At 41.1% G+C, this 27705-nt stretch overlaps 2 protein-coding genes across 2 annotated transcripts; one reads left to right on the forward strand and one right to left on the reverse strand.

Moving 5' to 3' along the window:
- Window positions 1-2445: 2445 nt before the first annotated feature.
- On the forward strand, window positions 2446-6674 carry trim69 (tripartite motif containing 69). Its single transcript, XM_080420102.1, has 6 exons — window positions 2446-3279; window positions 3589-3684; window positions 4156-4389; window positions 5338-5360; window positions 5459-5574; window positions 5936-6674. Exons 1-6 carry the CDS (start codon window positions 2644-2646, stop codon window positions 6478-6480), a joined length of 1650 nt encoding a protein of 549 aa, XP_080276228.1. The 5' UTR covers window positions 2446-2643; the 3' UTR covers window positions 6481-6674.
- Window positions 6675-7525: 851 nt separating this feature from the next.
- Window positions 7526-26992, reverse strand: LOC308078894 (bone morphogenetic protein 1-like; the record flags this gene model as incomplete). Its single annotated transcript, XM_080420237.1, has 21 exons — window positions 7526-7713; window positions 7869-8119; window positions 8310-8523; window positions 9486-9613; window positions 11175-11300; window positions 11397-11577; window positions 12505-12665; window positions 13862-13987; window positions 14213-14408; window positions 14778-14923; window positions 15594-15710; window positions 16616-16718; window positions 16896-17011; window positions 17222-17346; window positions 18481-18586; window positions 20136-20314; window positions 21723-21840; window positions 22088-22237; window positions 22614-22718; window positions 26702-26789; window positions 26963-26992. The coding sequence occupies 21 exons, from the start codon at window positions 26990-26992 to the stop codon at window positions 7579-7581; spliced, it is 2901 nt and encodes a 966-aa protein (XP_080276363.1). The 3' UTR covers window positions 7526-7578.
- Window positions 26993-27705: the final 713 nt, after the last annotated feature.

Consider the following 27705-nt stretch of genomic DNA (forward strand, 5'->3'; position numbering starts at 1 on the left):
GTGTCACACAGTGCAAATAGCAGATCTACACGCTCATATATCTACAAGATCTCTCTCTCTCTCTCTGTATCTCTCTCTGTCTCTATTTGTCTGTCTGTCTGTCTGTCTGTCTCTCTCCCTCTCCCTACTTAAAATGTACCTGACCTATGAAGTACAAAGGATTTATACTGTCAAGGCATTTAACCTTTTTTAATTAACTCAACTATCCTAATCTCTCTTGTGTGTTAATTATATAGTGCAGACACTTTTTTTAAATCAGGTACCGTTCAACCTAATAAGCAATTAGTCTAAGCACAAACTCTGTGCCTGCATGTGGCCTCTGTTACCTTCACTACTCTACTATTGTGCCAATATAGAGAAAAACTGAGGAAAATAGTATTGAATAAATGTCATACTTTGCTTGTTCATGGTTTCCACCTTTGTTGCCAATATGTAACAATAGTATCTGTTCAGTAAATAACCCAATACACTTTTGTATGACAGATATGGGCAAATGTTTCTCTGGGCTTGTGTCACAACGCATTTAATGCAATATTAAGACAAGACCAGGAGACCTGGTTCTGCCAGACCCAAAAGGAAGTCCTAGTATGTAACATACCTACAAACCACTTTATAACTGAAGTTCATGATGTCATGAATAGTTCGTGACGAAAGGGGACGTCAAAAACTTTTTTTTGGCTGGGGCCGGAGGACAAATGGCCCCTGCCCATGTATGGACGAAACAGGTACAAAGCCTCATGTAAGCCCAACCCCTTGGGTCTGGCAAAAATTATAACATAACTAGAGGTTCGGGCCACTACGCGTCCCTCACACCTACGTCACACCGCCAATCCGACCAAAATTTAATTATGTCTGAGTCATAGTGTCGAAGGCTTTGTCAGAGTACCCGTTGTACCTGTCTGTGTCCCTTTTGTGTCCCTAATGACATCCCTGATGTCATTAGGGACACAAAAGGGACGCCCATACCAAAAGGGATGCCCATACCCTATATATTGGCATGCCCATGGGCATATTGATTAGATAGGTGGTTCTGGACAACTGGATATCAATATATGCCCATATATGAACACATCATTTGGATCGGCGGTTCTGGACAACCGCATATCCGAACGACTCTGCGGCAGGCACAGCACTCCCTCGAGTCCTTGCCGATGCGCGAACCAAGTTTGAAGTCGGTCGGTTCCATATGCACAAATATGGGCATAGTGGTCGGATCTGTGGCTCTGGACAACCGGATCTCCATAATATGCTTATATATGGGTATATCTGGTTTGTTTATGGTTATGTCTGAGTCATAGTGATATGTCTATATATGGGCGTATCGGGTTTGTTTATATGTCTGCGTCAGAGTGACGTGGCCGTGGTCCTGCCTATATATGGGCATATCAGGTTTGTTTATGGTTATGTCTGAGTCAGAGTGATGTGGCTGTGGTCCGCCAGCTGGCCGGCCCACCGGCCCTCCCAGTAGCCAATTTTAATTCAAAGTTTGAGAACCACTGACATGGCCACCTGACTCCTCAGCCACACCCAGCAACCACAGGACACATGTGTGGCTGCCAGACATGTAGGCCAGGCCAGGTGACAGACCGTGACACCTACTGTACATGTGTGTGTGTGTGTGTCTCTGTATCTTACATGTGTGTGTCTAGCTACTTGCGTAGAATTAAAACATGCACTTTTGCATACACTGTAACTCCACAGTAACTATTTTATAATGTAAATCGTTATGTGATGTATTTACCCTTTAACCACAGTGATTAGTTAGTGGGTAGAGCGTGACCTAAAAAAGAAACAAGACATCTGTTATTATAGTTTTCAGCTTTCACACAGCTCTCTCTCTCTCATTCTCTCCCCTCCCAAATATGCACGCAAGCACACACACACACACACACACACACACACACACACACACACACACACACACACACACACACACACACACACACACACACACACACACACACACACACACACACACACACACACACACACACACACACACGCACACACACACACACACACACACACATCAAAGAGGATGTATAGTATATCCTCCACCCCACACACACACCACACTCACTCACACGCACGCACGCACGTGCACACACAGACGCACACACACACACACACACACACACACACAGACACACAGACACACACACACACACACACACACACACACACACACACACACACACACACACACACACACACACACACACACACACACACACACACACTCAGTCACACAAAATGGATTTACATATTTCTGAAGCTACAGTAGATTAACAGCCCACACGTTCTTACTGAGAAGCAGGGCCGTCTTGCAGTAACTGCGCAGGCTTCTCTAAACAAACAATCCAAGGATAGAATATCCATGGCCCGCCTTTCCTGACCAGATGTGACGTCAAGCAGGAGGTAAGAGGGGGGCCTGTGGAGAACCCCACATTATAGCAGAGAGCAAGAGGCAGAGGCCGCCTCCTCCACCACCCCCTTCCTTTCCCACAGTCAACAGGAAGACCAGGCAAAGATAGACTGCAGCCCACAGAGAGAAGCCAAACACGCACACTGTAAGAGAGGAGGACAAAGAGGTCCCAGCAGCTGCACACACCAGACAAAGGGAAGAATAATCACAGAGAAGGAATGAACAACAATCAGAAAGAAGTGAAGAGAATCCAGTCAGTTTATCTGCAAAACATAGAAAAGTTAAACCAGGGAATAAAACCAGACAAGACCATTTGGAAACCAAAAGAGGGAGACTTTTTAAAGCAAGCTGGCCTGGAGAAGCTGCGGCCGCCTGCCATGGCTGGGCAAGTATCTAAAACGTCAGCACAGAGACTTAGTAGAGACCTGACCTGCTCCATCTGCTTGGATCTATTCAAGCAACCGGTCTCACTGCCCTGTGACCACACTTTCTGCCAGGCATGCATCGCTGGCTACTGGGCTGGCCCCCGGGGCTCAGGGCAAGGAGGAACCGGCTCCTGCCCCCAGTGCCGGAAGGTGTACCCGGGACAGAGCTACAGGCCCAACCGCATCGTCGCCAACATCGTGGAGAGCTACTGCCAGGGGCTGGAGGAGAGCGATGCTGCAGGCCGACTAGGAGATCCAGCTGTTGTGGAGAGAGTGCCTGCCCCAGTCCCGCACTGCAACAGGCACAGGGAGGAGCTGAAGTTGTATTGTGAAGAAGATCAGGAGCTTGTATGTCTGGTGTGTGGGCTCTCCCAGGAGCACAGGAACCACACCATGGTGTGTGTCCAAGAGGCCGAGCAGAGATACAGAGTAAGCATATCTAAGTACCCTACTAACCCTCAACTCTAATACCAGAATGAAAGTCAGTGGACTTAAAATGTCATCTATAGGCAGAATAAAATAATTATGTTAATAAGCCAACTCTTATGACATTTGTTTTAATTATTGTGGTTCAACAGCCTACTTTGTGATGTAAATTGCAGATAATAATACTCCAAATAAAAGTCCTGAACAAATTCATCTTCCCTCTCTGAATATTGATTGGGATAAAATACAATTAAATTATAATTGGACTGACTTAAGCACCAGCTTGCAGTAATGATATTGTGTTTGGACTAGGCTTCTCTAAACAGCTCCATGGACTCACTAAAGGCTGAGCTCAACACGGCCTCGCAATGTGAGAGGGAGGCTGAAGAAGAGGTCCGAAAACTCAAGGTGAGTGGAAAGTGCCTCCAAAGTGAGATTTCATGTGATAGGAATTCAGAACTGAATGTACAGTCAATCACTATTAACTATTAACCAACCATTGGAATTTTGACTCTTGCGTCATGCAAAAATATTGAAAAGCACCATGGCAGTCTATAAATGCATTTTAACCACTTAAGCCCCCCTGTGCTTTGTCATACGATAGATAGCTAAAATAGCCCATGTATAAGCTCAGAATCGTTCTTTTTATTTCCCCCAAATAGAGACACCAGGGTTAAAGTGGTTAAAGCAATATAAAAACAACAGCAACACATTTGCAAGTGAGTGAATGCACCCTAATGTCAGAAAGCTGGAAATAGTTTACAAAGTGGAATCAACATGACTCAACTCTTAAACTATGTGCAATCTCTGCACTCCTGGGGGAAACAGCAATGTTATGATCAGCCCTGCTGAAACTGACCACTCCTTACGCCCACTCAGGAGCACACAGCTGATCTAAAGCAGCGCATTGAGGCCCAGTTCAGCGACTTGCACCAGTTCCTGTACCAAGAAGAAAAACTACTGCAGGTGAAGCTGAAGACTGAGGAGAGAAGAGAACTGATACGCCTGGATGAGCACAAGGCCTTACTGTGTGTGGAAATATCCCGTCTGCAGAGAGCCCTGCATGAGATAGAGGACAAGCTGAAGGAGCTGGACCCGTTCTCTTTGCTCCGGGTGAGAGCCAAGATCAAAATGTCACGCTATTCATCTCAAACATTTAATATTACAAGGTGTAAATCATTTAATCTGGCAGTGAAGAGAAAGAGGCCGGCGCCAAATATAGGACTTTAAGACAGTTGTTTCACATTAGGTGTGCTCCATGGAGTTACTAAAGAAATAAATTAACAAAGACATAAACAGGCATCAAGGCCATCCATAATTAATCTTTCTTTCATGAGATGAGATTCATTATTCGTCTTTTATCCGGCAGTTATTTACAACAGTTAGATGATTTGCAGAATAAACAATAAACTTTTAATTTAAAACGTTATATACTAAGTTTTTGATTGTCTACGACATTGGTTCTCAAACCTTTTCATTTTAAGGACCCCCATACACTGTGGACCCGCAAGGCTCCCTTTGGTTCCATTTGCACACTCTCAAGAGTTTCAGACAGACATAAAAGGGTGTGAAACCCCCTCAAGGAACCAAAATGTCCCTGGATCCCACTTTGAGAACCACTGGTCTACGATATAGGCTACCAAAAACACAGTAGAGCCATGAGAAAAACAAAAAACTGATTTGTTGGCACATTTGGTTAAAAGGTGTTCACCCTATTCTGTTGCGTTTGTTATGCTAATGTAATAGATATGAATTATTTAAGGTTTGGGTTCCAACTTCATAGGAACAGTGTTGATAACAATGGACTTTGGAGGAAGCAAGAGGGTGGAGCGCAGGCAGGAATTTGGCCAGTGATTTCGCTCCTCGATCAAAAGGATAAGAAGCTTAGTGCAGATGTAGGCTCTGGCTGAGATGTGGGACTTTCCCCTGGTCATGAGGAGATCCCAAAGGGAGGGAGAGCATGAGCCCAGACACTGATGTAATGTGGAAATTCCCTCCTTTTAGACACAGCCAAACTAATCGACAGTCTTTCTCCTTTGTTTGTTCTATATCTTTCTCCAGAGTATAAAAACCTTGCTCCAGAGGTAAGGCATGGTTTTGATTTCACCACCACACAGCACATTATCCCTAGTACCTTTCCATATCAGTTTTGTGCTGAAAACTATGATGTTGTTTTTCGCAGGCCATCACTTAAGTTTGAGAAACCTACACTTACACCTCCAAGTCTGTGTGAAGGTCGCTTCGCCGGGCCTCTGCAGTACAGAGTATGGAAATCCCTGAAAGGAAGTATCTACCCAGGTACAGTATACAAGAAACTACTGTACATACACAGAAGTAACCACTTGAACCTCTTGCGTTCCTTTTCTGGGCCTATCAATATTGGGCAAAAATAGCCGATCTACAAGTTCATAATGCACTGCAATGTGACGTGTTGTGAGCTTGTAGATTATTTTTTGTTTTTATTTTTGTTGAAGAGATTCGGTGTAGAGGGAAAAAAGGAGGGTGGAAAATATAGAGCCCCAGAGGATAATAGCCAACTAAGAATATAAGGTTTAAGAGGTTAAACATAAAAGTTGAAGATACTTAGCATTATATAAACGTAGAATCGAACAGTGAAACAATCAGTCTAAACTATTGCTTCTTTTTTGTTTGTTCTCAGTACCAGCAGCCATCACGTTCAATTCCAGCACAGCCAACCCTTGGCTCAGTTTGACCTCCTCCCTCACTTGTGTTCGCTACCAGACCTTTAACCACGCAGTGCAGGACAACCCCCACAGGTTCAACGCTGCCCTGTCTCTTCTAGGCAGCCAGGGATTCACCCACGGGCGACATTATTGGGAGATTGAGGTGTACAGCAGCACAGTGTGGACTGTGGGGGTAGCTCGGGAGTCAGTGTCCAGGAAGGGAGTAATCAAAGCCTTGCCTGCAAATGGCTTTTGGACTCTCTCCCTCTCCTACGGAGTACAGTACATGGCTGGCACCTCTCCCCCTACTGTCCTCTCCCTGGAGGACCCTTTGGCTAGGATTGGAGTGTATCTGGACTACAAGAGAGGGCTAGTGTCCTTTTATAATGCAGGGAGCATGACTCACCTCTACACTTTTCGGGAAACCTTTACAGAGACACTGTATCCATACTTCAATCTGGGCTTCCTAGACAAAGTGCATGAAAATGAGCCTCTCAAAGTGTTTTTGCCAAAAATCTGATAAATTGTGCCCTTCAGCGAGAGAACAGAGCAAGCAAAGAAAAACAAAAACAAAATGTGCCTCAAAGTTTCTACAAGGCTGTCAGGCAAGCAACAAGTTGCAAAATGCATATTAAAGGGAATTAATATTACTGTACATACAATTGATAAGTAATTATGCAATGTAAAATAATAACGATTTGTATCTGCCAAATAGCAAAATATTCATCTCATCAGTAATTTTTAACCATACAGTTTTATCAAATGGGTCTACTGGCACTTGTTAAATTACGTAAGTAATTAAACAATGAACAGAAAAGTTCTGTTTAGTTGAATATTTGATATTTTGAAGCAAATATGAAGTGCTATCCTTTTTTGTATAGCCTTAATTAACCTCCATTACACATACAGTACGTAGAATGATGTATTCCATATTAGTTATACTTTTTCTGTAACTGTATTCTTGCTCTGTAAAGCACTTTGAGCTGCATTTCATGTCATGAAAGGTGCTATACAAATAGTTTATTATTAATATTATTATATAATAAATATTTTGCATTAAACACTGTGACTGCTGTATCTTTTAGGATAAATATATGTTTTATTCTTTTAAGTTTTTACTCTCCTACAGATCAAAAATAGTGTTATAATAGTGAAGCCTCATCTGTAATTTACATAACAATAAATATAATGTGTGTGACAAACAGCATCCAACAGACTATTTGGAAAAAGTGTGACGCCTGTTTAAGGCATTAATTACCATAGTTTTTGAGGGCTAAGGCTGACAGAACAGAAGCGTTTATTTTCCAGTTTGACATGATGAAAAGCAAGCAAGAGAGATTGTGTTGTTGAAAATTCAGTGAGATTTGATTTATGCTCATACACATTAAGGCTCTGGTCATATATGGACATAAATTAAATGCATACACTAATTACAATTGGTCAATCTGTTAATTGACGCTTAACTTACACTTGCAAAAACATCAATGTCACTGCATGCTTTATTCCTCACAGTAGTGATTGCAGAATATGTGGGCTGGAGTTTGGAACTTTCACTCATCGGGATGTAGATGTGTCCAACCATTAAGTGGGAAGTCTCATGGTACTATAAGTAGAACAGTCACTTGCTTGCATGTAACGTGTCCTGGAACTTTGTGCTCGTGTAGTGCACATGAAAGCCCTTTTTATTGATAGAGTCATCTGAATGAAATTTTATAACGATTGCATCCCCTGCTGAGTAGATCTCCTCAGGGGGCTGAAAGAAAGAGAGGGGGGAGGAGGGAGAGAGAGAGAGAGAGAGAGAGAGAGAGAGAGAGAGAGAGAGAGAGAGAGAGAGAAGAGTTATTACATTAAATTATTGTCATACCATAACAAGCAAATCAATCTGGAGCATTCAAACGTCAACCGTACCCCAGAACCGCAATATCGTCCCAGCCTCGGAGCTTTAATGTCAGCACCATCATACAGCTCCATATAGTCATACCCACAGTCTGCCTCTTCCTCAATCTCAAAAACTTGAAAGATGATCTCCACTCCGTAGCCTTTTTCTGCAGAGACCACCCACTGGCAGTCAGAGCCACCAGGGTAGTTGTTATCTCCAAACTGGGCATGGGAGTACAGGTCTTTAGACTTGACCTCAGCTTTAAGGCTTCCACCGCACTCTGGGAATGTAATACCACAAAATTAGAGACATATTCCAAAAGAGGAGCTTGTAAAAGTGAGGAATGCAGCATTTCAAAAAGAAAACTCCCATTTCACTTCTATACTTTTCATGGCCTCTGAGAATTATTTTTCTTTACACGGTCTGGCTTTTTTTGTTTTGCTGAGAGTTACTTTCCGCTATATGCCCACCTGCACTATGTGACGCCTCAAACCCTCTCTTCTGTACTGAATTATCAGAGACAAAGCGCAGGAACATATCGTTGAAACTAGAAATGACTGGAGAGGGCTTCTTGGTTCCACAAAAGCGTCCCAGGCTAGGGGCAAGTTCATCATGTCCATCAAAGATCTCTAGGTGGTCGTAGGCACACTCCAGGTGAGCCTCCATGTCAATTTCATTGAAAGCCTGAGAATCAAGAATGGTGAGATTCACATACAGTATGGTGAGATTCAAATACAGTAGTGAGAATAAAAGATTGATGGAGAATAATCTGCAGTAGCAGATTTCAAGACTTTAAATTTTACACAATGTTGCACTAAAAGGACGACTTCACCCCTTTTCAACCTATCTTCAAATAATTGGTCCTCTAAAGCTCATGATAATATGGTACCATTTTTTTCTACTCTGCCTGTGTCTCAGAGGATGGACAGTTCAGAAACCTGACTACCAGTGACATCATCGATGGGGAATCCAAACTAATAGAAACTGACTGCAGGCTTTCTCTTTTTGGAAAGTTAGCATGCTATAATGGAAGCCATTGTTCTCAGATTAATAAAAAAGAAAAATCTTGTTTGAAAAGAAAAAATCACACCCTGTGTGAAGTGGGCGGTGTCTTGCTAGCTAATCACAATACTGAATGGAGTCAACCAATCATGTACAAAAGATAAATACATTTATTGAAACACTCTTTATGATGGACGAAACCATAACTTGAAAAAAACAACTTTTGGTTTTTTTCAAGTTATGGTTTCTTATATAGGGCTATGCACATGTGTCATGTGACACTGGCCAATCACAGTCCTGAATAGACTGTGATTGGCCAATCACAGCGCAGGATAATTGTACAAATTTCCTGGGCCCAGATCACAGCGCAGGAAAATGTACATTTTTCCAAATCTCACTTATAGGGGCGGTTTCACCGCCCAAAAACCCTGCCTAACGATGATGTCACTGGTAGGCAGGTTTCGGAACTGTCCACTGCCCTCCTATGAGACACAGGCCGAGTAGACAAAAATGTTACCATATTATCATGAGCATTCGTGAGGACCAATTATATGAAGAAAAATGGTTGAAAATGGGTGAAGTCGTCCTTCAATGCAAAACGAAAACAACTTGTTATATAACCCATGCACTGTAGTTAAACATACTATTTTGATTCGATGTCCTGGGGTTGTGGACAGAGTCCAGGAACAGGTTTTCTTGGTGGGGTATATATCAGGCCAGTTTGGACTGCTGATTGTGCCGATTACACTGTTCACCACAAGGTCACAGCCCGCTGGGATTAGAGCCAACACAAAACACATATGAAAAACAATACCACTAGTCAAAACATTGTGCTACTTACAGTAAGAGACCTGAAACGTTCAGGGCATATTACAAGAGAAAGGAAATATTTGCACGCACACTTACTTTTGAAGAAGAATGTGTAGGTCTAAACTGACACTGACACTATGGACCTTAGACCAGTGGTTCCCAAACTTTTTAACTCGAGACCCAAAAGAGAAAGTCTCCCCAGGACCCAAACTAGTGAAAATAGCTCACAACACGTCGCAATGCGCCGTGTTGTGAGCTTGTATAGTGGCACGTTTCTCCCCGTCTGTGTGTTTAATATTTTGGTGGACTCATTGGGTGGAATGAGAGGTGGAGTAGGGGGTGTGTCATTTGCAAATCAGAAGTGCTCTGCAATTTTACCATCAACCAGGACCATGATTTGTGCCGTCTGCCTAAGTGGACCAGGTCTACTGGTGTGTAGAAAGCCGCGTGTTCACCCATTGCTATTTTTGGCACCATTTATTTGGTCGGAGGCGCAGCCGTCTCCAAAGTCATACAATCCTGCGTTATGTTCTGCCTGTCTGTTTCACTTTGGTATGAATCCCTCAAGCTGGGAAAAATAGTTGAAAAAACGTATGGAAATTTTTATAAAATACTTTGCTTTTAAAATGCTTTCTAAACCCACAGGTGACAATGGTTAAATGCTGTCATGATGCACAGAGAATATTGAAGGCATAATATCCATATTGATTTCTCCTTCATAAAAGGCTTCTTAATTAGTCAACAAGATAAATTATTACACATCCTACCAGATTCTGTTTGGCTCATTGTCGGACACCATTGAACCTTTCTCCAGGTGCTTACTGTATGTAGTGTTTAAAGCAGGGAGCAGACACGTATACACGAATGGAGAGTCCAGCTGACTTTCTGCAGACTTTTGCCTTTCATAGTCCTGTGTACTCGAAGGTTACTCAGAGTGTACCAGCCCCATTTTATATAGACATTTCTCATGAACAGGTCACACACCTGTGCAGTGAATTGGGATTTACACTGAGAAACTCTTTTCATTGGACCAGTGCCAGATGTTTTAACTGCATTTGTTAATTCCTCCCAAGATAATTTGACATCATCTGCTATTGGCGCTCTATTTGAGGTGCCATATATCTGTTGTTTGATCTCCCACACAAGGACATCAGTTTGAAAATGTGTTTCTGAGGCTTTTCTTCCATGACACTGTGAACATTACCAGTACACACTGGTACGTACTGCTCTTAAAGGTAAAGAAGAAACCTGATAATTTGATTGGTCATGACCAGGGGTCATCAGTTTGTCCGTACACAGACAAGTTTATCTCCTGTCTGGAAAATACCAAACGTCTGTTGCCATACCCCAACCACCACACCTTTGTCCGCGCTTCATGACGGTTCACCTGTTTCCCTAAAATAGAGCCCCAAATGTCTAAAATAAAAATCTAATCCTTTGATCCATCCTGTCAACAAGTTATGAAATCTTACTAAACACATGAAGGCAAATATGGGCATGCTAGAGAAAAGATAAATAAATACCTTCTTTGCAGTCATGATTATTATCGTGCAATATGAAACCGCTACGGCACTGACAAGTGTAGCTCCCAAATGTATTCACACATTCATGCTGGCAGCCACCATTCTCTTTGGAGCACTCATCTTTATCTGGTGGGGGGTATGAAGTTTGAATTGTTATAACAGTTTTTTTTATAACATTTTATAACAGAATACAGCCTCAATAATTTACATTTCATGGCTCACCAGAGAAGAACTGTGCTTTGAAGCCCTTCTTGGACACAGTGTTGTCTGACTTGAACTCAATCCGCATATTGTTGTGCTGGGAGGTGATGGTCTCAGGTTTCTCTGCTCCGCAGAACTTACCATGAAGCCTTGAGTCTGAACTCAACCCGCTACGGACCTCCACATAATCATATTTACACACCTGAAGCAAACACCAGAAAGGCTTACTTAGTACCCAGGGTAGCCTTGCGTAGCCAGACAAGCAGAGAGACCTAATACTGATATGTCTGGGGACATCTAAATTCAATATATGGGCTAGAACTAGCCTGGTAAACCCTCCCTCCGGAAATCTCATTTCCATTTGATTTCAGGAGTGAGTCTGGCCTGATCGCCCATTCTGCAATATTGGCTGTGGGCTGGAGTTGGGCGGGAGTAATACTGTTGACTGACAACCCCTTCAGCCAATGATCGTTCCATTTTTGTCGGCTGCACTCGTCCCATTCGGGCTCACTCGGACTCGCCACCTGATTGGCCAACTGTCGCTGTCAATCACAGAACGATGTGCGACGACGCTGATAGGCTCGTCCATTTGGTGTACGGGCTAGAAACGCCCAGACAAGCCTTCAGGCCAGACTCACTCCTGAAATCAAATGGAAATGAGATTTCCGGAGGGAGGGTTTACCAGGCTAGGCTATTGGAGAAAACTAGAGCGAACAAACCTATGTCCACTGCTTTGAAAAAAAAACATCTTGATACCATCCTGCTATGAAGGACAACCGTAAAGTCTTTGCTTTGGTTCTGCGATGCTGTTATTTCTTAAAAATGTCTGAATTGTTTCCGCCCAGTAATAGACCATTCACGGAATTTTGATTTGCCCAGACAAAAAATTGACTAGCACAACTGTTACTGAATAGAAAGGTAGAAAGGTTTTATGTTGAACATATTGACATCAAAACTTGACTTTTGATGTAAATATTTTCTAAGCAAAATAAGGGTAATGGGGTAAAGGGGTTGGGTAAAGGGGTTACTTGGATTCATAAATGGCAGCCAAAAAAGTTTGAGAAACAATGATCTAAAGAATACAGACATAAGGACAGCAAAAACAAACTGATATAATGATGGACCTTACATCATTGCCTTCAGTCTCAAATGCATCGAACAGGAGAGTGATGCGATATTGAATGGGTGCCACAAGCTGCCAGACACAGTTCTTGTTGGGGGGATATTCTGTGGGCCATCCAGGGGTGGTAAAGGAACCATTCAGCTTGGTGATAAAGCCACCACAGGCAGCTGCTGGTGAGAGACACAGTTTAATGTCGGAATTGTGACAGAAATGTGTCTTTGAAAAGGGGGAAAAGATTTTAAAAAAAAGTCAAAATCTGGATAATATCTGATCTGGATTAAAAACATGGGCCCTAGTCAGATCACTATTATCCTGATTTTAAGCATCAAAACAATTCTAATCTTTACCGGGTACGTCCTGGGACATCTTTTGAAAATTTGGAGATTAATACAGTGTGGATGTAGCCTGGTAAACCCTCCCTCCGGAAATCTCATTTCCGTCCTGAAATCAAATGGAAATGAGATTTCCGGAGGGAGGGTTTACCAGGCTAGTGTGGATGGCCATCAGGGGAGCTAGTGAGAAATCTTGGAAGGATTCTGCTGTTCCATTAAAGTGGGCATACAGTAAATGTATTGGTTTTATGACGTTAATTTCATAGGTAATGAAAACAGAAATGACAGTGAAATAAACCTGTGGGGGGCACACCAGTGGGTGAATAGTTAGGGGGCCAAGTTGCCAACCATATGGTTGCAAAATCTCTGGTTTGATTCCAGACAGAGCCTGTTGTAGAAATTAAGTATTTCCTTGGGGAGAGAATATAGAATTACCACTGTATTTATTTTATATTTATTGGATACAACAGATGACAATAAGAAAAAATTACTGAATTTAGTGGTCAACGATGTGAAAGTTGGAGAAGAAGACTAAATGCTGAGTTCTTAGAGGATACGAATCTAACCCCAGTGAATGATCAAATGGACCCAACACCCAATACAATGTTTTGTCAAGGCAATCCTCGTTCCCATAAACACTACGGGTCGCACTTAAATTTACAGTAATGTAAATGAAAGTGCACCACACTACACAAGTGTTTGTTCTATATCAGCCTTCTTTGTCTACAACAAGGCTGACGTGTTTACTGTCTCTGGGACCTACCATTGAGGCATGCTCATTACAATGTGAGCTTATAATTAATTAATTCAAAATACAGTCATATGAGAATGAAGCTGAGTTTGATTAAATAATAAATGAATAATACAATTGTATTGCCGTCACAGAGCCATGTGTTGCACGTGTTCCCCTCTCTCTCTAGCCTCAGTTTCCTGTCTCTCTATGTAAATAATTGCCTATAAAAATATCTTAAACAAAGGAAAGGGGAAAAAAGGGTGTCAGGTCAGGGTTAGTTGGCCCACTTTATACTCACTCTCACAGCTGCGTTTGTCCGGAGCCAGCTCATAGCCAGGGTCACATGCACACCTGTAGCTGCCCAGGGTATTCAAACAGCGCTGCTCACAGTGACCATTATCAGGTTTAGAACACTCATCCATCTCTAGCAAAAAAAAGCAAAAGCAAAACCCTGTTAAAATTATAAGTTCAGAATTGCTGACTAATGTAGTTTATTTGTGTATGGCTCCATCTAGTGGACAATTTGTGTGCTGGCAAACAAATACAGCTGCCATTGAGTTTAAGTTAAAACTAAAAAGCCTGGTGGAAGAAAATGAGTGTGCTCACTCCGGCAAGCCCACTAATTTGGGGATTAAGGATATCTTCTGACCTTTGAAAAAGTTGGCAGCAAAGCCTGCTTTGTTGACTGATCCATCAGAAACAAACTTCATCCAGAGCAGATTGGAGCTGCTTTTTATGTCATCTGGTTTGTCATAGCCGCAAAAACGTCCCAGCAGGGGGCTGGTCTCAGAACTGCCATCCCTCACTTCCAAGTAGTCATAAGCGCAGCTGTCATGTCTCTCAATCTACATTGGAGACAGTGAGATTGCAGTACAGGATCATTACACACACACAAGATCAAAGCGTAGCCTATTCACATGCTGAGAGGGTTTAACAGACAAATGACAAAAACATTAAAGAAAACCTGTATCTACTGTAGAGGCTACTATACTTTGCATGGCTATCAAACATTTGCTGTAGAAAAAGAGGGATAGTACTCTAAATGAACACACACACACCTGTATACCTGTTCCATTGTATTTGGTATTCCCAAAATGTCTGCCTAATGCAAATGCAAATACTTTAATTTTCTAAAAATAATAATGCCCTTTAATGAAATTATGCCAGCATACATCCATGTTTCACAATATGACAGTAACACCTCAATATCACACCTCAAATGATTGGAAGGAGAGGCCAACATGGAAACCCTGTGCTACCGTGATTTGCCACGTGCACACTTTGCTGGGTCGGTAATCATCAGGATAGTTGGGGGACTGGATATGGCCATTGTCTTGTTTCACTTCTCCGCCACAGATGGCTGCATAGGGAGAGAGTAAAGCCTAATTTATACAGCACTGTGTTGCACAATGGTGTTGGTCCATTAAAATAACCTTTTGAGAATGTGACTCATCGCATCTAGCAAGAAAAAAAGAAAATAAGATAAATCTGGGTTAAAACAGAAAGGCAATGAGTATGGGAGGCAAAACACCACCGTGTGGACACATTATTACCTGTCCAGTTTGGGATTAATAGCATGTTTATTCTTCCTGATTTATACTTGGTTGCCTGTCGAGCACCAAAAATAGCCATTCTACAAGCTCACAACACATCGCATTGTGATGCGTTGTGAGCATGTAGATCTGCTATTTCAATGTGTGACACCGGCAGAAGAAGCTGTCATCTAGTCAACTTTGACTGGGTGGAATGACAGAATGTCTCTGAAGACATTGTGGAAGAGACAGGCTGGCTTGAGAGATACTAGCTGCCAAATGAATCCTAGGGAAGATATGGCTTTAGTTTAGGCTGAGTGGTCAGCTGCATTATAACCTCTATAGGGAAGACAGCTGGTCAGTCAGCCAAGCTTATCACCCTTTTGTACCTCTCTGCTCAGCGCTCACCTAGGGAAATAAAGGCTGGTGTGTGTGTGTGTGTGTGTGTGTGTGTGTGTGTGTGTGTGTGTGTGTGTGTGTCTTTTTTGAATATGGCACCTTCATAAACCGCTGAGAAGCCTTTTCCCATCCAATTGCTGCTGCTTCTGAATTCAATCCACAGTTGACTGTCTGTTGATATGATCGGTTCTGGAAGCTTGTCTCCACAGAAACGGCCTGTTGTGATAAATGCAATGAAAGAAATGATCATGCTTGTGTTTAGTCATGCTTGTATCATGCTTAGCTGCACTATGTAACTTTCCTCTTCCGGTGCAAGTGCTGACATTTTTGCTATTGAGCTCAGCTAATCGAGCTATATAGAAGAGCATGGGAGACAAAATACAACCACGCCAATCGTATAAGTTATATTGTATTAACCTACTCTACCATACAGATTGGAAATCTGATTGAAAGTTTTTTTATTAATTAAAAAAAATTACATAAGTAATAAATTACATAATTTATATAATTACATAAATAAACCTATCCTGGCTAATAAGTCTTGGAAGGCTGTTTTTATCTGTGGCATATTACACAAATAATAAAGGTGCTATGTCGGTTAGGGTCCTACTGTACATTGGTTCGATATCACTATTTTCAAAGATTGTATACTTGGGCGCTGTGTCGTGCACCGAAAGTGAGTGACCTGTACCATGCAGTTGGAGTTAGCCAGGCTACCAAAAACAGACAACACAGCTTTCTAATCCTGGGAATGGCCATTTTTTATCTCCGCCAAGCCGGAATGGCCGGGGACGCGGATTATGTTTTTACGTCTGTGAGTCTCTCTGTCTGTGAGTCTGTCTCTCCGTCTGTCTGTGAGCAGCTAACCTCGGGCACGGCTGGACTGAACAGCGCAAAACTTTGCACAAACTCTCCCAACAGGCCAAGGAAGAACCTCCACCCCAAACCTTTCAATTTGGCTACCTATAATTCTTGAACCGTTTGTGGTACAATCTTTTTTTTAATTTTTTTTATTATTATTATTTATTATTATTATTATTATTATTATAATTTTTGGTCTGGATTGTTCTCTTTCTTGGGTAGTGAGGAAGTCTACTCTAAATCGGCTGACATGTAAAGACCTTTCAAAGGAGCATTTCTCCAGAACCCATCTCGAACCTCCACATGGTCATACCAGCACAAGTGGCTCCTGAAGAGATCCATGGAAGTAAAGTTCAGAATTATCTGTGAGAAATACACAGTGATACACAGGCAAAGAGACAAGGGATTCAAGAGGTTCCTAAGACAGTGTCAAATTTCAGCCAATCCAACTCATGATTAAGTATTATGTGTTGTACTGCAAGGTATGCAATATGCTATTGTGAAATCTGAATTTGCCAGATGCTTATGTCATCAACCCACCTTTTCTCCTGGTGTAACAGAAATTCTCCATATACAGTGAGCATAGGATTCATAGCCATTGGGGAAACCAGGTGAAGAGAAGTTTCCAACACTGTCCTGTAGGCTGTCCCCACATTCTTTCATGTGGCATAATAATATCATAAACAAGAGACAAAAACTTGATTATATTTACACACCATAACAATAATATGAGACGAAGACATGAAAACAACAACAACAACAACAACAATAAAAAACTTACAGTATGGTCAAAATGAGCAATCCTCAATTGGCTTTTAAAATGCAAAAAGGCTCATTCAAATTTGTATCCCATAAAATGGTCTTACTTGCACATTTGTAGAGTTTGCGGGCTTGTGCAATATCCCCTTTGCTAAGTCTGGTCCTCTGTCCAATAGGAGGCCTGACTCCATTGACATCATAACGTGGCATGATTGTGTCTAAGAAGACGCCCCTGTTTGAGAGAAATAAAAAAATCAGGGAAGAGTGATTACTGTAGTAATAAAAATGTATTAAATATTATGCCAGACATTGGTGTTCTCGTACAGGCTTTAGCTGCAATAAATCTCACAATTTTCAATACATACAGTATATAGAAAGAAACTAATCTGTTACTATTACTAGACCATAATATCTTTTCATATCCTATTCATACTCAACACCTTGATGTTTTTATTTTCTATCCTGAGTTAGTGGCTCACTCTTGTACAGTTCCCATGGTGATGCACCCATGAATGACAAGCATGTGCAAACAGAGTGGTTGAATGAGGGCTTTAGTCAGTGCCAGCCGGCTCAGTGGAGCCCAATCCTGAATGCCAGAGAACAAGGCCACTCTAGCCCAAATTGTCCCACACAAAGCCCAAACTGGCCCCGCTTTATTTAGCTTGGCTTTCCTCCATGACCCAGACCAGCAAAGTAGTGGAGGGAAAAAAAAGAAAAAAAGAAGCAAAACACAGAAAAAGGCAACATGGGTAACGTCATGCACAAGTCGGATGAGGCAGATGAAAAGGAGCTACTGTGAAACCACTACAATAAGGATCAAATCCCCTGAGGCTTCCCACAGTGCTTGTTTAGCAGTAAGTTAAGTTGTACTGTTCAAAGGAACAACTCCTGAAGGAATATTTTCATTGTATGGAAATAAATGGGGTTTTAATGCAACAAGAAGGGTTAGGCTAATGTTCCTCTCCCGAAAGAAATAAAATGTTAGTGCCATTGAGCAAAAAAATTAACCACCAGTCCAGGTCCAGTGAAGCTGTTTAGTCATGTACGTGAAAATGAATATTACTTATTAAAAACGTTTGTATATATAGGTTTTAAAAATACAATATGGAATACAACATAATAACTGAATTAACAAAGATATTAGAGAAACATTATGTGCCAACCTGGAAAATATGTTCCTTGCATAGCGCATGATGCTGTCAAAATAATTAACCACCGGTCCAGGTCCAGTGAAGCTGTTTAGTCATGTACGTGAAAATGAATATTACTTATAAAAAACTTTTGTATATATAGGTTTTAAAAATACAGTATGGAATACAACATAATAACTGAATTAACAAAGATATTAGAGAAACATTATGCCAACCTGGAAAATGTGTTCCTTGCATAGTGCATGATGCTGTCAAAGTCGTATACTTCTTCAAGTGAGTCAACCTCTCCTGGCTCCATTTTCAAGAAGTTGTACTCCTGACCTGTTGGTAAATGGAGAATCTGGATTTCAATAGGACGCTAGAAAAGTCAATAATAATTATAATAATTATAAAAATCCACTAACTGCCATGTCCAGTTTTCCTGGTAGGCCTACTGTATGTGGAAGGTTACCAGCACCCTGACATTGGAAGGTTGGGGGATTCAATCCCCGGCAGAGTTATACCAAAGACTATAAAAATGCTACCCAATGCCTCCCTGCTTGGCATTCATCATCAGGGTTGGATTGGGGTAACATATACTAGCATCATGTCCAGGTGTACTTGTACATCAAGCTGGCTCACACTAAAGAAAGAGGAGATAAGCTCTAGAGACCTATGGCTTTGGGCCACATGGCTCACGAACGGTTGGTTCCCAATGCTACTTCCTATGCGCAAGTCTTTAATTTTTAATTTTATTATATATTATACATTATCACCTTCCACATGTGGTGTATATGTTAAGATGTCCCTGCGGCTTACCATACTGTATGTTTGACAAAACAAACAAAAAGGCAACTCAAACTAAGGAATAGTGACTACAAAAGTGTCATACAGCGAATGACACAATTATTGCACTGTGGTACATTTGAATGCTAATCATCATATCTCTATATTAGGATCCCAAGAAAAGGTCCATATGCTACCAAGCAGTGGGGATTTGAACTGCGTTAATGATTAATTGTCCCCAGTTGTGATGTTGTAAATTAGACTGATTTAGATTTTTGCCAAATGTATAAAATTTATATCATATGTACTGTAAATAATATTTATGTGAATATGCTATTATTTTGTTTGTGAACCAGTTGAGTCATGACACGGTGTCTCTTTTGGAATTGAGTGTTCTTATTGGTCTGTACTTGTCTATCTTGGTGCCTACATAAACTGTGATTTACTTTCTGTTAATTCTTGCCTGATGATGTTGAAGACATTAAGATATCCTATACAGGGGAAGACGGTGTGTGTATTTGTGGTAGCAATATTTATTGTATGTATTATTGTGTATTTGTCAATCTCATTCAATGCTAGTCAGCCACTTCTGTCAGCAAATATGTACTTGTGTAACTATTTGTGTGTTGTCCTTATCTTTAGAATATATCCTTATATGACTATTTAGAATAGCATCTCTGTTAGAGTGGACTATAAGAACTGTCTGAGAATGGGGCTGAAGAGTATTGTGTATTTGCCATTACATGACAAATACACAATAATACATACAATTGACAGTCTATAAATATTGCTACCACATATTATAGTAGCCTATACACGGGAAGCCAGTGTGTGGGATTTTGTTCTGTTTTGCATTCCTACACCTGTCACCAACATACAGTTCTTAAGGCCTGCAAAACTTGTTTCTGCTTTTGTTTTTCAATTAATTATAATATATTTTCATATCTTGTTAACAAAAAAGCAAGCACTTTAAAGTTACCATCTATAAATGTTCACATAAAGTGGAATTTATGTACATTTATGTGAAAGCACAGCCATAGCCACTCAAGCATTTCATGTACAGTAGTATGCTATAGTAAAACACACACCCATGCATAAACATTACCTGGCTGGATGTTGTCCCTGATGATGCTGACATGCTCATCACGGTCTGGACGTGTATGTTCATGCCAGAAGCCAATCACATGGCCTAGCTCATGAACCACTATGCCAAATTTATCACAGTTTTTCCCAATAGAGATAGCTTGAGGGCCACCACCTCTCCTTCCAACATAAGAGCAACACCTGTAGAGACAAATTGGCCTTGTTTACGAGATATGTACCGTATGCTGTTCCCCAAAATATTTTTGGGGGAAACAGCAACATTAATCAAGATAGGGTCGAATAACAGACTCAGTGTGGCTTCCCTGTGCATCTCTGACATCATGTTGATGTCTTTCCCAAATATGGAGGGATGGCGGAACGAGCGGACGGACGGACAGACAGACAAACAGACACGTGAATTCTCTTCAAGCGCCACACCATAAAAAGTCTGCACTGGTCTTTGGAGATTTCTTTGGTCAATGTCAACCACATGGTGTCATTGGTCAAAAAAAAGGGAGGAGGGCGCACACCAGTATTGGTGAGGTGCTGCTGACCTTGGTAAGTAAATATGAAAATAAAGAAAAAGGCTGCACACTCGTAGCCACAATGCAGGATTTATTTGGAAACCAACGTTTCGACCACGCACAGTCTTCTTCAGGGAATGACTACCTTCATTGGTCGACATGGACCAGAACAATCTTTATTATCACATCATAGGATTACAGGTGTAAAGAAGTGGGTGACATTCTTTTTTTTCGAGTGTATTCCATCATTTGTAGCTTTCGTGGGAAGATAAAGGATAGAGAAGATAGAGCAGGAGAGGTAAGAAGAAAAAGAAAATAACTCTCTCAGAGGGAAAAGAAATCCCTCTATACAGAAAAATCCATCTTTACAGAAAACGACGGAATAATAAGGAACACTATGGGCCCAGTTCAATGGACAACAACTCTTGATAAAGTTTTATGGTTTAATACAAATAACCCTTCTGTTCAACTAAAACGTTTGGCATTTAGAGCACCCTCTGGTGGATAGATTTGCTGAAATGCATACACAGACAAAAGTGTCATACTTGCACTTTGTTAGGCTCAATTAATCAAATCATAGAAACACTTGAATCCAAACGCACACCAAAATCTTCAGTGTTAATTTAACTTACAGTTAGTTAGTTAGTTAAAGGGTTTAAATTCAGGGAATTAAATTGGTTTGTATAGGAAGGGGGCATGTCTGATAAAATGAATATCAAATATCTAAATACTGAATCAAGCAATTAAAAACAGTCTCTGGTGCTCACAAAAGCCTGAGTAGTACTTAAAATGACCCCAAACATGTTTGAAAGTGAAATATCCCTTTAAATTAACTTGAGGAGTTTGCTGTGTGGCCCCCTCAACGCTTAACCACTTAAACCCCAGCATCTGTAGCAGATCGACAATCTCACAACGCGTCGCAAACACGTTGTGAGCTTGTCGATCTGCTATTTTCTGCGAAAGCTTTCCCCACAATAACAGAAAACAGACTAGTTTAGAGCCCTGAGGGGTTCCGCTCAACCATACGGGGTTCAGGTGGTTAAAATAGTTTTCAGTAATATCATAGTGAGCGTGCACCAACTCACCCACACGGTCGGTATGTGAAAACTATGTAACTCTCCTCAGTTGTCCTCTCGATGAAAGCTACACATGTGTGCTTCTCCCAGTGGCGCATCGCCTGGCGGAATATGGCCCGTTGGTTACCTGAATGGGATGAGGATATTTTGTCATTGTGATTAAGCATTGGCTTGGCAGATTCATTTGAATGGTATTACTTTCAGTATTGTCTACATACATAGTGAAAAAGATTTACAAGAAATATTTCATTATCTCTGATGAGTGCTGTTAGTAAGTTTTCCTAAAAGGAATATGTTATAGCATAGACATATAGTTATACAATAGCCACACTATTGTTGTTAGAGAAAAAGCATATTCTTTACTCAGGACTCACCAGTGAAATTGCCACTAATCACATATGGAATGACGCCATCTGGCCAGACACGCTCAGGTCTGGAGGTAGCTGCCCTCCTCCATCGAGGGAGGCTCTGTTTATATGTAGCTTTGTCATTTTGACTGCTCTCAGTGGAAGTGGAGCTGTTGACTGTCACAAATGCAACAAAGCAAAAGCAAGTTACCACCCTTACTCATTGAACTCGCTGTGCCAATTTTCCAAGGGTCCACCAAAACAATGCAATATAACGATACAAAACATAAATCACTCTTGTTAATAGCTGTGATTCTCAACCTCTTTCATTTCAAGGACCCCCAGTTTGATAGGCATTACGCCACTAACACCCATTTGATACGATTTTGATCTCTGGAACCAGAATCGACTCTGTAAAATCCTCACTGTAAGGGTCCATTTGCACACTCTCTGAGTCCATTTGGTTTCTAACTACCTCTACTACTAACCCTCTCAAGGACCCCTGGGGGTCCCCAGACCCCACGTTGAGAACCAGTGGTTTTGTAGTTGATACCTGTATCTGTGTGGTTGATGGTGGTCCGCGTAGCATCCAGGATGTGGCCCACTTTAAGCATTCGGAGGTCCTCCTCGTCCAAGGCTATGTCTCCCCAAAAGGCAGCTAGGTCAGACACATGGGAATACTGTATGTCCAGTTGTCCACATATCACGGTTACATTAAAAAAAAACTAGAAATATTAAATAATAATAACAATTCGACTTGAATAATACACAAATTAAGTGGATAGTCATACCAAAATAATCTCAAAGATATTTTTATTATTACTTATTGAACACACTTGTACGGTATTCACACTAACACACACACACACACACACACACACACACACACACACACACACACACACACACACACACATGCACGTACATGTGCGCACGCACACGCGCATACAGTGCCATGCAAAGAAAACTCTCTCTCTCTCTCTCTCTCTCTCTCTCTCTCTCTCTCTCTCACACACACTAAGATAACACCCACGATAAGCAGACCAGTGCTCATTATATTGGCTGTTTGAACAGTGAGTTAAATGAACTGTAGTTCATGATGGACAAATGGACTGAACAGACTCCAGGGCGAACCCATAACTGCTTGTTTGAGCACAACACACCAACACCAACATTCTATTCACATTCAGCAATTTTTATGGCGTGGCTCTGCAGGAGTCTAGCTGTCTATAAGAGGGTCTTCTGACTGTGTGTGTGTGTGTGTGTGTGTGTGTGTGTGTGTGTGTGTGTGTGTGTGTGTGTGTGTGTGTGTGTGTGTGTGTGTGTGTGTGTGTGTGTGTGTGTGTGTGTGTGTGTGTGTGTGTGTGTGTGTGTGTGTGTGCGCGCGCGCGCGCGTGCGTGCGTGCGTGCGTGCGTGTGTGTGTGCGTGTGTGTGTGTGTGTGTGTGTCCAGAGTTAATCTCGCAAACCACTCGACCGATTGGCACCACATTTCTTGTGCACACTGCCAGTAGGCCAAAGACGTACGGCACCTCCACAAAAGAAAATTGCTTTAATACATTTTGAAATATTTAACTTTAAGTCAGCAGGCCTGAGTCATATGTCATACATAACTCATAGACGACTGAGGTCACAGCACATCTGGCTACATGAAGTCCAATATCCACATTTGAGCCACGTCGTTCCCATATTGATCCCCAGCAAACACAGGTCAGCTTCGTTGTGTTCATTTACCGCCATGTGGTTAGTATACAGTGGGCTATCTCTGCACTGGTAGGAAAAAGCACAATCTAGTGTTTGAAGAACACACATGTCCCAAATGCAGTGTGAACAACAATTCAGCGCACAGAAACATGCATACATTGGTGGTGTACAGCAGCTACTGTATGTGATTTCAAAGGTTGGACAAGAGTTCTCTGAACTGCATTAAGCTATTGATAAAAACAACATTCATTATGAATCTGAGATTGTGAAATACTGAAAATACTTTCACTGAGCTAATTCACACTGCTGTTAATACGAGAGAGCACCATTATAAGCATTCATAATGCCTGGTCTTCCTGGAAGTTCTGTACAATGGTCCTCCAATTGTTTTAACAGTTAAGGCGCCTGTGTCGAGTGGGGACGCAGAAAGGGTCGTCTTTGTACATGTGTCTTCTTCGAGCTCTGCCATCCTCTCAGCTGGTCTCTCCTGAGACAAGCACGGGCAGCGTCGTCATCTTCTCTGCCAGACATTCAAAGCCCTTGTACACATTGTCAAACGATTGCAGCTGGTCAGCAGCATCCACCTTAATAATAACGGTTACCTCAGGTCTGAGATCTGCTGTGTGCTCCAGCACAGGCATAAAAACTCACTGCCTATATAATGTCACACTATGACACACAATTGCAAAGGCATGGAGTGATATAGCCTGACAACACAGAAGTATGTTTAGTTTAATATAACAGTGCAATTCTAGTCTTTTTATACCCATTATAATGTATGCCTATTGTTTTGTATTTATTTTAGTTACTGTATACATGGTTTGACAAATTGTTTGTCTAAAGGAACCAAAAAAAAAAAAACGAAAAAAACAACTTTAAGTCCCTAATTTCCTCAGGTGATGTAACAACCCAGCAAGTCCTGATTGTCCAACTATATAGCAGGCCCTGTGTCTGCCTTTGAAGTGAATTCACTCATGCAAATGGTGACTGTAAATGACTGAAGCTAGAGGGATTTCACCAGTGTCCAACCGAGGACTGCTCTGACATGGCCTCAATGACCTATGGTCTCCAGGCAACGGGGAAGAACTGGTTTGTTTTCAAGCAGTTTCAAATTAAATGTGCATCAACCAGCCAAAGGCTTCATAATAGCAAAAATATTATCAAAACGTTTAACTGAGTGTAATAGAAATCCATATTTTCAATCATGCTGTAATACAAATGTTTCAGTGGCTACAGAAGTCAGAGGCATCGCAAAGATATTTAGGTCATCAGAAGGATTGCACAAAAACTAGAGGTTTGGGCCGCTTTGCGGCCCTCACATTGTTGCACAATCATTTAGTGCGTCAAATATGGGCCAAAAAGCTAATTCAAATGTATGCTGAACAATTTAAAGTAGACTATGCAATGGCTACAGGCATGATGGATTGTTTGGCAAATTTTATTTTAGAAATTGGACACGTGGTCTGTTAGAATGAAGCTCAACAAAGAATGCGGATAAACAGGAAGTGTCGAACCACAAGCCAATGGTATTGGTAATAATATAGACAAGACCGGGTCTAATGATGGCGTGGCTCCCATGTAGATGTCGTCTATGGCGTATCTATAACGTATGACTCAAAATTTGGGCAAGTTTCAGCCCGATCCGGCCCACTTTGACACCCATTACAAAATGAATGAGTAATATTTCAAAAACAATATGTGTCCTTGGCCTACTAGCAGCGTGCACAACTAATTTGGCACCAATAGGTCCAGCAGTTTGCGAGATTAGTCCCGGACAGACAAACAGACCCTCTTATAGATGGCTCAACCTCCTTCTGAGCCACTTACAATAAAACAGACATCTTGAGACTTAATTTTGCAGAGATAAAGTTAAAGATGTATTTTGGAATTAGGTTTTTTGGAAATGTTTTGACTATTTTTGAGCCTTCCTCTTCCTGCCTATATGGCAGGATTATGCTTAAAATATATAATGCATAAAGTTACAATTTAGAAACTGTGCTTAACAAGATGGACTAAATGGAGTATTTCATTGATTTGACATGATTTCGCAGTAAAATCGTGTTAATTTATCCATTTGTAATAATGAGTGTACCAAGAGTTACCAAATTTAACAAATATAACACAATGTGGTTGTTAAATTAACCTAACACTGATGAGAGACGTTGATACCCTGTCAAAAAAATCTATATATATATATATATATATACGGACTGTGTGTGTATATATATATATATATATATATATATATATATATATATATATATATATATATATATATATATATATATATATATATATAGTGTGTGTGTGTGTGTGTGTGTGTGTGTGTGTGTGTGTGTGTGTGTGTGTGTGTGTGTGTGTGTGTGTGTGTGTGAGAAGAAAAAATAAATATATATCATATGCACTCTCATTCAACTTAATAACTACAGAAGCTGCTCTGGAGTCTGGATATATCCAGTTCATAAAGGTTTTAGCTGAGCAGTAGTGTTGGTAGCTGTCTCCACTGCTGAAGGCACTAGTTCTAGGCCACATAACCATGCACCTGCAGTTACTGAACAGCAGTCAAAATGTAGGACCTGTCCTACTGCAAAGTTACCGTTTAAGACTTTTAGCCATGAAAATCACCTCAAGTCACCTAAATTGTCGACCTTTATGCCAGATGATTCTAAGTAGCCTAACAATCACTTGGGACAGGTGCAAAAAATATTCTACATTATTAATTGTGATTTAAGAATTATATTTGTACAGTTTTTATACAGTTTCTTCAGTACATAAAAACTTTGGGATTAATGACTTAATAATGTAGTCATTAATCCCAAAGTTTTTAGGTTTAAGTTGAAGGCTTTGAAATGTATAGGCTATTAAGACTACAGATATCAGTTACAGGAAACCCTATTAAATCATAAAATGATGAGTTTAAAAAACAACAAAACTCTACCAGCTTTACAAGGATCCTTGTAGTCGATGACATCTGGAGCATCATCTAGATCTAGATTTCCTGTGTCCATCAATTCCAAATGAACCGCCTGTAAAACGCGTAGAGCACAAAGCAGGAACAAACACTTAGCAACGACAGCCATCAGGTTATACTTATCCTCGCCTACACTGTATGTGACTGAAACAGCACTTGTTGTCAGGGTTGAAACGGCCGAGAGCGCAAAGTTTATGTAGAAACGACGGACGCTTCATAAACACATACAGACAGAGCTGCTTCTCCACATGTCTTCATTCTAGAGCAGTGATTCGCTGACATACAGTAGGACCGACGCCAGTGGTGGAAAAAAAGTACTCTTACTCAAGTGAAAGTATCAATACTGCAATGTAGAAATACTCTGTTACAAGTAAAAGTCCGGAATTAAAAATGTACCTGAGTAAAAGTAAGTAGGCCTACAAAATAATTGGTATCAAAATGCACTTAAAAAGTATGCCTACCAAAAGTAGAAAATAGTCATTATGCAGAATGTCCCATTTCACAAGTTTTCAAATGTATAAAAACTCTTTTGAAAATAGCAGATGAGATCTACAAGCTCATGCATCACATCCATACATTATGAGCTCATTATCGCCTAGCTATTCAAATGGCCGAAATGTACGTATAGGGCTGAAATGGGTAGGCCTACTGTGTTTTGTAATACATCTTAAAGTAACTAACAAAAGTTTTCAAATAATTGTAGTGGAGTAAAAGTATATTTGCCTCTGAGATGTAGCGGAGTAGAGGTAAAAGTAGGCTACTGAACATTGGAAATACTCCAGTAAAGTGAAAATACCTCAAGTACTTGAGTAAATGTACTTAGTTACTTTACACCACTGAGTAGGACCGGGCGCACAGCCAGTGTTCGATAGAAATGCCCAGCTCACATAAGCTCCTGCAGAGCCGGGGTCGAGGAATTTGCACCCTGAGGCCGATCATGTGTAAAGATCCACCCCATTGGTGAGTAGACT

This window comes from Gymnoscopelus braueri, assembly GCF_963280865.1.
Source record: "Gymnoscopelus braueri genome assembly, chromosome: 22".
NCBI lineage: Eukaryota > Metazoa > Chordata > Actinopteri > Myctophiformes > Myctophidae > Gymnoscopelus > Gymnoscopelus braueri.

Excerpts from the sequence above, each read along its gene's own strand:
- trim69 (XM_080420102.1), top strand. The coding sequence starts at position 2,644 with ATGAACAACAATCAGAAAGAAGTGAAGAGAATCCAGTCAGTTTATCTG. Across the intron at positions 5,361-5,458 it reads ATAAAAACCTTGCTCCAGAG|GCCATCACTTAAGTTTGAGA; the intron begins GTAAGGCATGGT and ends TGTTTTTCGCAG. Across the intron at positions 5,575-5,935 it reads GAAAGGAAGTATCTACCCAG|TACCAGCAGCCATCACGTTC; the intron begins GTACAGTATACA and ends GTTTGTTCTCAG.